Here is a 15,098-nt window from a genome sequence, read left to right on the forward strand (position 1 = left end):
AAATGTCTTCATAGAATAATCAAAAGGCATCGCAGAGGGAATTTAACGGGTGGGAATTTTCCTGTTTTCTATGAGCGAACAATATAAACAAGCAATAAGGAGCTGAAATCAGCTTCGCCATCTTCATTCAACACCCACAGGAAATTTAATGATATCCCTGCAGTTGTTGTCTTGATTAGACTTAAAATCCAGATCCTTCTTTGTCTGGAATCAAAATAAGACCAAGTAAAAATGTGATGGAGAGCGAGAGGAGACCTTCAAAAAATAAGACCGATCTCGAGTGCCACAACACCAGGTTTTAGGAAGAAATACAGTCGAGTGAGTGAGGATAATCTACATTTTATCTGCAGGCTAGTGCAAGTATAACATTAATGACACATTAGGTTCAGAGGTTTAAAGATTTGTCACAAAGGAAATGTGGAATTTCACATAGAAGAGCTTGACTCATTCTGGCAAAAAGAAATTAAATATGGGTGAATAAAATTTCATAAAATGTTTGTATCAATTAAGACCTCACCAATTCAAATAAAAAAAACATTCAATTACTTTTAAGGCCTAATATTTATTTAAAAAATCCAGATTTTGAGACTTTTTAAGGACTTGCAGACACCCTGTCTGTCGCCAGTTTGATTTAACCCTTTGAAATGCAAGAAATTTGTAAATGGAGAAAAAATCTAGAAGAAAATGTCCCTAAAACTGCAGCTCTAATGATTATAATTATGTATTTTATTTTATTTCACTTTATTTTAGTTTGCACTTGTTGCCCAGGTCTTTTTTCTTGTTTGTTTTCACTTTTTACTTTTTTTTCTCTATTTTTGTTATTTTTCAGGTATTTTTTTTGTAACTTTGTACTTTTTTCTTTCTATTTTTTGAGCAATTTCTTATGAAAGTGTTCATTGCATTTTTAAATGTTTTTGAATGAAATCAAGCTAATTTACTCAGGTTTTAAAGGGTTAAAAAGCCCACTTGAGTCCATGAGTAGAGACAGCTTACAGTCAAGAGACAGAGACATTTAGTCAGGCCATGGATTGATTAGATTTAATGATTAGGACTGGGATGGATAGCCCCCCTCTCTCCCACCCTTTCAGTCTTGCATTCCTGAAACAGAGTGTCCTCAGCACGGAGCACACACACACACACACACACACACACACACACACACACACACACTCAATGGACTCTACATTCAAACAAATCCCAGAGCCAGAAAAACACATGATCCAGGCGAGCGTCTCAATCAGATCGCCTCTGTTTGGATGCCTATTAGCACTAGTTCAAGTAAAGTATTCCCTCTAAGACATGTCTCCACATGAGTACAAAAACAGGCATTAATGAAAAAAATAAACATACATATTAATGTCCACTTTAATAATAATAAAAAAGGGAGAAAAAAAAAAGAACGGTCCAGTAAAGAATGGAAATCCAACAAAGAAGGAAGCTCTAATGCCGGACTCGCTGCTTCCATGTCAGCTGAGGATGCTTAACAGCCAGCGTGAGGAATCACAGGAGTGGTCGGAAACAAAGTGGATGTTTAAAAACTGGCCAAGACAAGGAGATGTGCTCGAGGAGGGGAGACGTGGAGGCTGCAGAGCGGCTAGGAGATGGTAAGATAAGACGGAAGAAATGAAGGAAAGATAAGCATGAGGACGTCCCAGTAGGGTAGGAGGGGTTGCAGCAGGGTGGTGGTCTGGTTTGGCATGAGCGTTCTGCCTCAGTGGCATCTCTGTGGTGTTTGGCAGTGAGGCTTGGTGCTGTGATGGGACACGGGGGGGGGGGGGGGGGCTGTAGCTGGGGTTCAGAGCTGTGGCAGTCCTCGGTCTTTGCTTCCCTCCCTCCCTCTTTAAGGAATTCTTCAGTGCATGTGTTTATTTTGACATCCCCTCCTGCATCAGCGTGTGATGACAGACGAACTGAACCCACCTCACGACAAAGATGAGAGAGAACCATGGAAGCAAACACACGCCGGCCGATACACATGCACACAAACACAGGAGCGCCAATGCGTGCAGACGTACATGCACAGGCAGATACAGACGCACGGGAATGCACACACACACGCACACACACACACACACACACACACACACACACACACACACACACACAGATAAACACACAGTGGCATGAAGCAAACCCAGTCTGTGGGGTATACACATATGAGTTGCAGTCTCTGAGTTTGACTTGTCATGTCTGTGCGTGGATATGATTGCTCATGCCTGTGCAGCTTGAAGAATGGTTTATCCCATAAACTCAGCCTGGTCCCTTCTCTCAAGTCAGTCCTCTATGTGCCAGCGACGGCCTCCACGCCTGACCGTGACCCTCCACACCTGGTGAGGAGCCAGGTCATAGTTCCAGTAAGGCCACAGCAGGGGTCGGTCACCCGGCGTGAGGGTGTCACATGAGTCTTTCTCTGCTGTCGCCTTGATAACCATTGCTACGGTGAGCCGAAGCCTTGGTCAGGGGCGGGGCTAGAGGCTGGGGCGCTGGCGGGTGGTGTCGTAGGAGCGCACTACCTGGGATTGGGACACCACGCCATGCTCCTCTTGAGAAAAGGCATAGCCATCTGCAGAGAGAGACAGGAGGAGGAACATTTTAAAGGTGTTTCAAAATCTGGGGAGTGACGGGAAAAACAGACACACGTATGCTGCATTCAAGTGCAGTTCAAGAGCACTTTCCTTCAGCTTTTTGTGAGCAGGGAAATCACTGCCTCAGGTTTCACAAATGTGGTATTCATTACAGGACTATTTTCATGGATTGGCTTACTTTGAACAAATGGTTTCCATTTTTCTGGACACTCAGTGTATGAGTTTCTTGTCAAATTTAGTCAGAATACTGGGAATCCATTTATCAATCTGTTGTTTCTGGCCTATGTACGACAGAAACAAGGAACAGCATTGCTTTCTCTCTCTGTTTACTCTCTCGATGGTTTGCCAGATTTTCACCATTCATAAACACAGACGCAAACGAACTAATCAAACACACCAAACAAATCAGACTCAGTAAATATATAGAAAACACAGCTCAACACAGTGTTCTTCTCTTGGTCTACATCTTTAGGTCTGGGTCACACTAAAAGATTTTTACAATCTTTTCAGATGTTGAAAATGTGAGAGATGCCACACACAATGACATGTATTATAAATATAACAAGTTTGTTCCTATAGATGTTTCATTGCTATTCTGGTGATCTGGAAACAGCATTGGTCCCTTTTTACTTCCTGTCAGCTACTAAGGGACCTATAAATTATATCTATCTATCTATCTTACACACATTCCAACAGCAAATACAAAGGGACCCATGTAGAATATATATGTTGTTTGAAACGGTCTATATATCTTGCTGATGATTGTTGGGACCAGTCATGAGTTTATATTACTGATTTATGCACTGATTGTGAAGCTAAATGTGTTTTAAAGACTTTATTTCATGCTATGAGAGGGACAGGCGAAAGACTGAGAGGCAGTTCTCTCCTTCAAGGCCTGAGCTGAAGCAGGACGTTAATAACGTTGTAGATTGTGTGTGTTTGGAAACTCACGTGACACAGTCTGCTGCACCGAGTTTGAGCGTCCTACGCTTGAAGGCGTTTTCCTAAAGACTCTTGTCAGCAGATGGGCACGTTCGTTTAGACTGCAGAGAAAGGAAGGACGGATCAGTTACTCCACAGCGACTGCACATAACCACTTAATAATTGGTAATTAAAGAGAGACTCTCCACTATTTACTCTACTGCACGACACCATGACAAGCTACTTGAAGTATTCCTTAAATTAGTGCAGATATTACTCAGTGTATTTGTCACTTTTAAGCTGTTATTTATGAGCAGAGGCTGGTTTAGCAGCTTTTTGAGACAAAATATAACGTGATAATCTTCACCTGTCCTTGAGCAAAACACTGAAGGACAGAATCCTAAAGTACATAACTCCTTCACAGATCAACATGAACAGATTAACAAGCAATGTCTGAAAACTAGACGTTGATATGAGGTGGAGTGGATACCGACTGCTTCTGACATGCAATGTAACCTAACAGAAAGTCATAAACTGGCTGCAGGGTAACAGGACATCCACAGCAAACTATTTCTCAGCCCCCCCCCTAACTCCTCTCTCCTCTCCTCTCCTCTCCGTCTCCCCCTTTCCAAGAAGAAGACTGGATCCTCTGTTCAGAGACCACACGCCGTCACGGCTCCTCTCCTCCTGTGACCAAAAATAACTAAGTCCTTTCCAGATATTGCACACAAATGCATGCATACACACACACACACACACACACACACACACACACACACACACACACACACACAACCCCACACACACACACACACACACACACACACAAACACACACACACACACACACACACACACACACACACACACACACACACACACACACACACACACACACACACACACACTTATTTAGTCCAATACCTCTCTCCACTCCATCATTACAGCCATTAAAGTCATTAGGCAGAAGCGTTGGATGCAAATGCGAGGACACCAGAATCAGCATTTGCCTCATCAGAAAGTGACTTTTTTCCCAATTTTATTTGAATAACTACATTTTCTGCATTTATCTGCCCATGGACAATAAAGAGGGGTTTCCCTGGCACTTGTGATGATCAGTGGAGTACTTATGGACGAGCGCCAGCCTACCCAAGGTTAACATTTGGATCAGGCAGTTAGGAAATTCCTAATACTGTATGTGACTGTTGGGAACCTTCACTAGAGTGTTTGTCAAAAAAAGAGAAAAAACTGAGAGGCTCTGAAGTTTGCTCAAGAAGATTGGGGCCAAAAAAAATGATGTCTGTTAGATAGATGACAGCGCTGAGTGAATGATAAAAGACTAAATGGTTACTGGACAAATAAGTAAAAGGCTCATGCATCAGTGCGACTCCAGTTGTCCTTCTATATGTTTCTTTCTGGCTAACCTCCGATTCAAACAGGCCCAAGGATGTGCTTCGTTTGAACTCTTCCCTCGAGACACTCCCGTACTCTACCTTCCCACCCTTTCCCATGCCCACCCCAGGACCTCCTCAGGAACTACAAACACAGATGTGCTCTTTTCCATTTTGCTCCACTGCCTCTCTGCACACCACTACTTCACTCCTCTCATTTTAAATGGAGAGGTCCCAAGGACCCAGTCCCGTTTTCCTGGGTTTAAAGCAGGGTCAGTCCAGGACGGGGCCCTGTGGAGGGGTCAGGAGCTGCATCGTGGTTACCCAACCTTGAAAACATACCTCAGACTTCTCCAGCTCTTTTCAAGGACCAAAGTGCTCTGAGAAAGTAGCTTTTTCTTAGTGAGTCACTCACATCTGACTCTTTATTCCAGCGAGTCATAATGGCATAATATCATACAACTTTTTGCAATTCTTTCTCGCAAACAATTTTGGAAAGGACTCAGACACTTTATTGAAATATAAGTATAAATACCAATGGGTAAAAATACTTTGTTAAAATTAAGTTATGCTCTTAGAAATATACTTTACTAAATGTAAGAAGTTTAGAGCGCTGCAGGCATGAGTCCTAAACCCCAGAAATGAGTTAACACATTTGCAACTTCAGTTCTCTCGTCTCGAAGTTTTTTGAATGGGTTTTCGGTTAGATGCCTGAAATAAAGTCCATGGTCCAAGGAAAGTACAAGTGCCTCAACATTGTACTTAAGTAAAAGTACTTTCCATCACTGCTTGCAAACAGTCAAACCTCTACAATCCTACAGTTAGTTCATACTGTATTTTTTAGACAAACGTCCCAAAAAACTAAACAATAAATGTCATTGCTTCTAACACAGTTCTAGTGACACCACACAGCTACATCACAGAGAGAACTACAGACAAATCCAGAGGACACACCAGGTCTGTACAGCAGTTCAAATTGGTCCACCTATGGAGCAATCCGCAGAGGAAGGAATGTAAAAATTGGACATAAGGAGATAAATTAAATGCAAAAATGACAACAGGATGAAGGGGAAGGAGTGATTAAAAGATAAACAGAGAGAGGCGTGAACCAAGTTTATGGAAAAGTAGCAAGGTCACTCCAAAGCAGCTTGCAGTGAGGCACACAGGTCATTTAAGGTCAAAGTTCACACAGTGGGACAGTGCAAACCCAGTAACTACCTCTGTGAGCATGTGACAGTCTGGCTCTACGGGACCTCAGCCTTGGCTTCGGCCCTGTGGACGGTGCCACCGGGGAGTTAAGGATGTCATAAATTTCCACACATACAGAAACATACACTCCATGGCCAGTTTATTAGGTACACCCATACAGCCTAATCCAACCCAACGCAGCAGCTCTGCCACATATTCTTCTTTTAAAAAGCATAGAATGACCAATTCTTGTTGATTGAGATGAAAAATGCCTTTTCAACTCTTCTAGATGATACCCCTGGTCATTGTGCACCTATTTAACAATATATGTAAAACAAATAGCAAAAAATCAATTTCTTTGTATTCATGTTTTCTTTATGTAAAATAATATATGACGTGCTTACGTAGGCAAGTACCAACAAATAATATGATGATCTTCACCCATCATTCATTCTGCAGCTTTTAGCAGTACAGATCTAAGATTAAGTTAGCAAGCTATTACAGCATGTTATGTCAGTGTGTTGTTATTTCTCCAAAATACTGTGGTTATGAGCTAGAATTTATACACTTTGAGTCGTGGTATCTGTGACAGTTCCAGATTATAATCCTCCTTCTGATCTAATGATGAGACAGGTGTCTGAGCCAGTAGTCAGCTGTAGCTCCGCTAAACTCTAAACCCCACCACTTTTAGCGGTCTGACCAAATCCAGGATAGATTTAAATCTCTTTAAATCTCTCTTGTAACTGTACACCCATCAAATATTCCATTTCATTGGGAAATACAGTAAAGAATTTAAAGACGTTAAATTTTCCCAAGATGTGTTGTGCTGTATGTTTATATCTGAGGTTGTAGTTTGCGGTGTTGTTGTAATGGGCTGCAAATATAAAACAATGTTTCTTCCCCCCCAAATGCTTGTTAATGGGTTGGGCAAATTAAAAAGGTGTTAAAAACACATCTGACTATAAAGTAATGCAATCGAGTTCAACAGCACTGCAAACTACAAACTCAGCACCAGAAAATTAGATGAATACCTCTCTGACAGTGTCAATCAAAACATATTATAAGTAACTTTGTAAGGGCAGAGTTTTTGGCTATGCTGTTGTTGAACTGCATGAAAGGTTAAAGGTGTACCTAATGAGGTGGCCTCTGACTATTTTACTGTTGCATCTGCAATGTGCACATGTACAAAGTGTAAATATAAATAATAATGGATTATTCTTAGATAAAATCATTCTAAAAAAATCATGAAATACATGAAAGAAAACTAAATAAATCAACAGAAATAATTAAAAAGAACTGATTGATGACACAAATTAAACTGGATATGAATGTAAGTGATGCTTTTTCACTTTTTCACTGTATATACCTGCGGCCACTGGCATCCCTAAGTACAGCTGCCCCTGGGTCTACGGCCCGAGCCTCCAGCTCCTGCACCTCCTCCAGAAGAGACTTCCTCACAGTGCGACGTGTGCTGCAAAGCAGAAAATAAGCTCATCAGACCCATGAAGGAAAGTTTGAGTGTTTTACTTTGCAGACACATGTGATTCATAATATAAAGTGTGCGTAAGTGTTGACATAGACTCAATATGGGTTATGTAAACGCCTCGGTAAAGTTAAATAGTCTCTGTATGGATTCCCCATGTATTTATATTAAATGTGTTCTACTTACGCGGTCCAAGCGAAGTCTTTGAGTAAACATGCAGTAGGCACCAGGACCAGGCCCAGCCAGAAGTGCCAGCACTGCATTACCTTGCCAGCCTAAAATGACAAAACACAGGCTCCATTTATTTCGCTCGTATATTAATTCAAATTGAGTATTAAGTCATTTTTCTCTGCAACGGGCACAGAGAAACACATGTGGAAAGGGAAAAGAGAAAAGTGGGACAAAGCACATTGAACACATTCAAATCAGCCACAGTTGAATAGCCCGAATGCCAGCCAAACATATTTAAGAGCTCTCTCACACCCAGTATCTACACCACAAACTGGATTTAACACAGTACTCCCAAAGCAGTGCTTCTATATGATGCTAAAGGAGAAAAATGCTACTGAGTAACCACAGATCCCCCCTACCTGTCTCTGCAGTCCAGCTGCAAACTGCCTCATCGACCTTTGACCCCCTCCTCAGTCTGTCTCTTGGGATTAATCATGCGTCTAACCACTGTCTCAATTTGTCTGTCTGTCTGTCTCCGCTGCTCCTTACTCCTACAGATTTCTTTCTCCTGTGGCTCCCTCCAATCTTTCTCTTTCACAACTCCCTTTTATTATTAGTGACTCTATCTTCTGCTGCTTGTCCTCGCCTGTTACTCTAAATCCCTCAATTTTCCCTTTATTACCCAATATCTCCCTTTACTTATCTGCAAGAGGTCTGTGGTGTTTCATAAGCCTTTGTCTCTAGGCGTGGATGTTTAAGTCAACAGTCACAAACACTTAATGTGCCATAACTTCTACTTCTTTTTTGCCCATATCTTGAGTTTCCTGTGTTTAGATCCAGAGATGTAGAGACAATATGTTTGCCAGAGGGAGAGGAAAAGGGGAAAATGAATCGGATGACCATTAGGAAATATCCTCTGCGGCAGCTGGAATCACGACCAAGCCACTGATGATCCAACACATATCTTCCTGTGTGGGACAAACCCCTACACACAGTTCATTTTTACAGCAATGGACACACATTATATCACATGATCTTCACATACACACTGAGGATGGAGGAATGCTAAACGATTTTCTCTGCTTTGTTATATCCATAGAAACAGACTGCTGGACTCTGCCACTTTACAGTCAACACAAATCACACATAGCTGGACACATTAATTCTCACATGCACAAACACAGTTATTCTGAGCAGAAATATACAGCTCTTTTCCATCCCCTGTCCCCCGTGGACAGATGGAAATATAGATAGTGGAAGCAGGGGAAATAAGAGAGGTAATAGGGTAGTTAGGGGGACGATGGAGGGTTGGGGGTGGTGGTGGCTGAGTGTCTCGAAACCATTCCCCAGTTAGACTGAGCAGCTGCAGAGATATTTGACCGCATTCCTGATTTCTGACACAAATTGAATTAATGGGCTGTGGGGAGTTTAGACGGCGCTATTCCCTTCCCCTCCCGAGACTCTCTACCCACTCAGTGGGGCACCTCACCTTACCCCCGAACTCTAAAATGAGTCTCTCAATCAAGGGGTCCCGGTGTCCACTCTCCCCCACTGGATCCTCATCACCAGGAGCAGCAGCCCACCCTCTTGAGTCAACACCTCCACAGTGGGCAGTAAAAAACGGGGGCTCGGGTGACACGCAGCAGGTGCAGGAAGCCTGGTGAGAGGGGCTGGCCCGGCATAAATCTCCCCTGGGGCTCCAGCAGTGCCGACGTGGAACACCCAAGAGGTGAGTCTTATAGGCGCCATGTATTGGCAACCAAGAACAAGGGAGGGGCAGGTGACGGAGGTTGCAGAAAAGAGATGTAGAGGGAAGGCCCCCCTATTACTGCATTGTGTGTGTGTTTATTTAGACTGATCTGTTCTTCTTGTTTTAACACTTGCTTGATTTGATCAAGATGCGCATAGAAAAAAATTGGGGCAGAAACTGGGAATATTAATGTTTAAAATTCAGTTTCTTTGATAAAATTGAAAAAAGGGGGTAGGATTTAATAGGTCACTTCCTCCTACTTCTTTTCAGACATGAAATACTTATGTTGTTTGCTGATTATGTCCAGTGGGCATTCTGGTGTTGTTTTTGTTATATTTTATTTTATTCTCCCATTTTATTTAGCGTGTTCAAAATAAAGATATATAAAGAAATTAATGTTTAGGGAGAGGAACTTGCCTGGCCCAGCATGTCAGGAGCGATGGGGATGGTGGGCCAGATGGCAGAGTAGACACCAAAGAAGACCATCCAGAGCGCCATGCTTCCCCAAACCGCCAAGTGGGAAAACTAAGAGAGAGACAGGAAGATGGAGGAGGGCAAATAAAAAAAGAAGGGAGATTAAGAGACAGAGAAGAAAGACAGCGTGAGGTCAAATAGTTTACATACAGCTCATCCGAATATACACAACCTTTCCCTCACTCATTCCCATATCTTGGGCCTGCTTTCTGTGATCTGCTGAAAGCGGACACTGTGTGAATTCCAGTGAGACCCTGCTTCATTACTGCCAGGCTGTTGTGTGGACAGCTGAACGGACAAAAGTGTCAGCGCCCCTCTGGCCATCCTGCCAATCTCTCTCTCTCCAACAGCAGAAAGACAAAACATGTCACCATCAAGGCTCGAGCGGCTGTTGTCCTGAAGTCTACATCCTTCCCTGCTGACTTTGTTCCAATACGATAAGTTTGAAACAAACACTGAGTTCTTACTTTCATTGAACTACTCTTTGTTCAGATACTCGTTTAAAACATCATTTTATAAACCCTTTTATGTGAAACTGCTCAAAACAAGGTCTTGAGATACATAATACATATACACATAACACATGATACATAATTCCCAGAAACAGACATTGCTGTTGAGTTTCCAATTGTATTTTTTGGCACTTTTGGATTTTTGGGTGAATTGTCCCTTTAATGTTACTTAGGTAAGGCCGTGGCAGTGAATAACTAGATTTTGGAAATGTGACTGTGTGTCACAATTATTAACCATTTAAAAGTAAGTTTACTGGTTTCCAGCAAGTTTTTAATTAATAGTGGCAATGTCAACGTATAAGCTGCCATGACATTGTGGTGCCGACTTTCTTGATGTTTATATGCAAAAGAACTTGTCCACAGAAAGTAGCAAAAAGTAGGGCTGGCAGTATACTCTGATATTTACATCAGTAGTCTCTATTTCATCTTTTGACAGTAGCCGTATGGATGAGTGTAAAAATATATTTCTCATGACTGGGATACAACATTCTTTGTAAGGAATGAGGACATCTGGGCTTGTAGTTAACTGTTAAATTAAATCTGTTTCGCTCCCGTTTCTGTATTTACTCTTCATCTAACAGATGTTTTCTGGTCTGTTTTTCTCCTCGGCTGAGCAGTAACAATGTCCATTCGATCCTTGACAGTTTGCAGTTACTTTGATTGACTTGAATATTTAGAAAGTTATTAATGTTTGGACATTTTTCAGAGTTTTTTTGCAAGTGGGTAAGTTTGAAATATTGAACAGAGGCGATGGAAAAAAATGCAGCCACAAGTGAGCTGGTGGGTGGTGTGAGCAACTGCAGTTGAAGAAACCTCAAACCTCCACCACAAGATCAAGGTACACCACATCTTTTCCCATGTCTTTCCTGAATACGAAGCATTGAGGCCAGGCTGGATGAAATCCTCACTGAGTGGGCCCCCTCCTCCTTTTTATTTATCAACGGTTGAGTAAAACACAGCACATGTGGTGTGGCGTAAGAGAGTGTGTTAATGTTCTTACCCTGGTCCAAGCGGTGGTCTCCATTCCAGCTTTCAGACATACTGTAACTACCACATACTACACACACACACACACACACACAGGGGAGAAAAGGGGCAAATAAAAAAACAGAGAAACAAGATTAGTTTGCTGGCAACTGTGGAGATAATAAACATTAATAGTCAACTCAACAATGTCTGTAAAAATATTCAGGACCCCCACAGCCCCCTGCAGACTACACACATTACAACACAACAAATAAACACCACTGACATTCACATGAGACTGCAGGGAGTAAAATGATAGCAAGAGTGTGAGATGGAGAGTTGAATAGAGAGAAGAGATGGATGAGTGTGGGGGGAGACAGACTGGCTAGACAAGAGGAGATTGACTGGAGACTCGAAACGGCTCTAAGGAAGCAGCACAGGACTGGAGTGTACACAAATACTGTGCATATGCAGAAAAAAACACAAATCAGCAATGCCAAAAGACACAGAAATAAAAAAAGACATATAAACACAGAAAATACAAGCAAGATGCTTACAGTGTAGACCATATTTCCAACAAACAGGTAGTCATTTCCCTGACCGTCATTGAACGGAGAGTCTGTGAGAAACACACACACACACACACCTCATGACAAAGTGTTAACATCCAGAATTTTGTTAATGACAACAACTTACTCAAGCATGTCACTTACCATGCTCTAACATTTTGAGCGGAAACCAAAAGAGAATAATTGAATGAATCAGTGCATTGATACAGTGTCCCCAAAACACCTGAAGTACAGAGAGACAGAAAGAGAGAGAGGGGAGAAAAGAGTGGGAAACAAGTCAGTGAAGACTAATGCCAAAGCATATATATGCCCTCGCACACATAAAAACGTACAAAAACAGCAATTCCTCACACTAACACACAACTTCCACTGTGTCCTTGCCATCAAAAGTGCCCTCCTGTACTGTACACATTAACACACACTCCCACACATACAGTAGGTAGGGTTGCTGGTGTACCCTCGAAAATGAAAGACTTCCTTATTCTGGCCCTATGAATCTCATTAGGGGTTGCCGTGGAAACATCCCAGTCTCCATGCCACTCTTGTTTACTCGCTGGCGTCCCAAACAAACAGCAGGCATCACTCGTCAATCCCGCAGACGAGCCACAAGGCAGGACAAGTCAAATGTAGATTGCTTAGCTTTGACTTGAGAGCAGCACATGGTGCATGTGTATGTGTGATTTGTGTGCGTGTGTGTTTGTGCATGCCGACTGTAAATGTGTGTGTGTGTGTGTGTGCATGTACTTTAGTGTTGAAGCCCTCGGCATTCTGGGTGATTCGGTAGAGCTGTGGGAAACGGAGCATGTTCTGCTGGCTGCACGGCCGGTCAAATATCCCCAGAGTGAACGGAGGCAGTGCAGTAAATATCTGCATCACACAGAAAATACACACACAGCCATTAACACACATAATGACAAAGTAGCTTGTGTACATATACACACTTTAACTAGCTTGACAATCAGTATTCGTATCAGCAATGGCAATCGAAGGCAAAATGTTTGAAAAGTGGGGAGCCTGAGGTCATCCGAGAAAAGTACACACAGCAGCCGCCAAAACACAGAAAACTCTCACACACAAACATTTCTGGCATTCAGATAGAGCAGTGATAAGAAGACAAAGTGAGAGTGATTGAGAGATAGGTTAAGAGTGAGAGACAGCGCTTAACGTTGTGAACATAGTGAAACAGGGAGTGAGTGAGAGTGGAGAAGTGGAAAAGAGTTTGTGAGGGCAGATACTCACCACGTTGTAGAGACCTATACACCAGCGCTCAAAAAGGATCTGGCCAGAGAACCCGTTCACAAAGGCGAACCAGAGCTAGGACACAAAGAGAAGGATGAGAGGGGATGAGAGGCACAAAAGCAGAGAGTAAATCTGCTTTAGGGAGGTACTGATAGTGGAAACAGCAGGGAGAGATGGCCAAATGTGTGCCCCTGCTTACAAAATTAAAATAACTTTAGTGCAACATTTTATTCTTTATAAAGCCTGATGAAACCAGACGTCCTGTACATGTTCTGTCAGTTCTCCTTTTCAAGAGTCAAGACTTTATTGTCATATCAACATGAATGACTGGAATTTGTCTTAGTGAGCTTTCTTAAACAAGGGCAGAGAAAGATTTAAACAGCAAAGCTACTCACTCATAAAGTACATAATACAATAAACAAAGTAAAAAACAGATCTATACCCATAACATAATCACTGAGCATAAAAACAAAATTAAGACATAAGAGCACCATAGATAAAAACACAAGTACCTGTAGGGAAATAAACAACATAAACCTGCCAATAGAAAAAGTGCCTCAACTGCACTGCAACAGAAACTTTAGTTTGTAACCTGTGGGTTTATATCACCCCAAATTTTGCTGTCAGAAATGAGCTTTTGACGAATGACATCTTTGTCCAAAATTGAATGATACTACACGATTACAGCAAGTTAGTAGAATGACTTTGGCATCGATTCTCAACCAACCTAGTTCCCATAGTTAAATTATCAGTCATCATCATAAGCTGCAACAAACAACAGAAGCGCTCAGATGAAGGTGAATGATTATGTGTTTTATGTCATTTTAAATCTGCTATGTTGTGTGTTTATCAACGTAAAAACCACACATTCAATTTTTTCAAATTAAATTTCTAATTTAAATGAAGAATGAAAAACACATAATAATACAGTAATGCCAAGTTGAATAGGATAGGGTAAAGTGGACTTTACTGCAGACTTTCAGTACATATAATTTGGTTTAATGAACATGCATTGTCACTTCCAATATTTTTACCATTTAAATCACTTTCAGCTACTTCAATGCTGAGATAATCTATTTGTATAAGGAAAAAATAGAGTTTCAGCTTCAATCTCAATCAAGTCTAGTTAAGTAGGTGTCAGCACACAAGTTAAGATAATTGCATCCACAGAATGTTATGTTCAGTGTGAGTTGGTGAAGGATGCTAAATGCTTGTCTTATGACAACCCACCATTATCTTATCTGACAAAACACGCCAGTTTCCTTGTTTTGGCATGTCTTCAGTTTTGGCTGATTAGCATAAGAGGGAAATTTTGCCATGTGGTTTGTGGACATGCGCTGTCATGCCTTCCTTTCAAGCGCTCCTATGACTGTTTGTTACTCTCAAATATGTTCAAGGAAGTTGCTAAATTGCTGTGATTGTTTTTGGAAATGGCTTTGTCACTGTACAGGGATATACAATTGTTGTTTAGCTGACGATGTATTAAACTGTGGCTATACACCGACTGTTACACTTTGACAGAGATCATCCATTGATTCTGGATGTCGGCTACATCATGACAGAGTGATTGATTTTAAAGTGTCTCTTTTTCCCTGCCACTAACACCACTACCATAGCAAATAAAGGTTTAGGGTTGTTGACTCCGAAATGAGGTATAAATCTTTCAGATCTTGACTTGATAATAGCTTCTAGATGAAATAATCTTTCCCTAAAACCCCTGACTGGATAAAAAAGCACAGTCTCCTGTTGATGTGTGATACCTTCAGTCTCAGCCCTTCTCGCCGCACACTTGTCCTCTAGAGCTTTTTCTCTCTCCATTTGTTTAGTAAGCTTCTTGAGTTCTTCTTGAA

At 41.7% G+C, this 15,098-nt stretch overlaps 1 protein-coding gene across 3 annotated transcripts in view; it reads right to left on the reverse strand.

Annotated features, from left to right (window-relative positions):
- Window positions 1–1,025: 1,025 nt before the first annotated feature.
- The window catches only part of atp8a2 (ATPase phospholipid transporting 8A2), a 57,572-nt gene continuing 43,499 nt past the window's right edge, over window positions 1,026–15,098 (reverse strand). For all 3 annotated transcript variants that reach the window (XM_042510643.1, XM_042510644.1, XM_042510642.1), the window contains 10 exons: window positions 13,249–13,323; window positions 12,754–12,876; window positions 12,154–12,232; window positions 11,998–12,059; window positions 11,475–11,531; window positions 9,906–10,013; window positions 7,754–7,842; window positions 7,451–7,555; window positions 3,537–3,628; window positions 1,026–2,563 (listed from right to left, as the gene is read on the reverse strand). In XM_042510643.1, the coding sequence (XP_042366577.1) occupies window positions 2,469–2,563; window positions 3,537–3,628; window positions 7,451–7,555; window positions 7,754–7,842; window positions 9,906–10,013; window positions 11,475–11,531; window positions 11,998–12,059; window positions 12,154–12,232; window positions 12,754–12,876; window positions 13,249–13,323 (885 nt within the window). In that variant the 3' untranslated portion in view covers window positions 1,026–2,468. The remainder of the gene's footprint in view (window positions 2,564–3,536; window positions 3,629–7,450; window positions 7,556–7,753; window positions 7,843–9,905; window positions 10,014–11,474; window positions 11,532–11,997; window positions 12,060–12,153; window positions 12,233–12,753; window positions 12,877–13,248; window positions 13,324–15,098) is intronic.

The sequence above is a fragment of the Plectropomus leopardus genome, chromosome 21, assembly GCF_008729295.1.
Source record: "Plectropomus leopardus isolate mb chromosome 21, YSFRI_Pleo_2.0, whole genome shotgun sequence".
Taxonomy (NCBI): Eukaryota; Metazoa; Chordata; class Actinopteri; order Perciformes; family Serranidae; genus Plectropomus; species Plectropomus leopardus.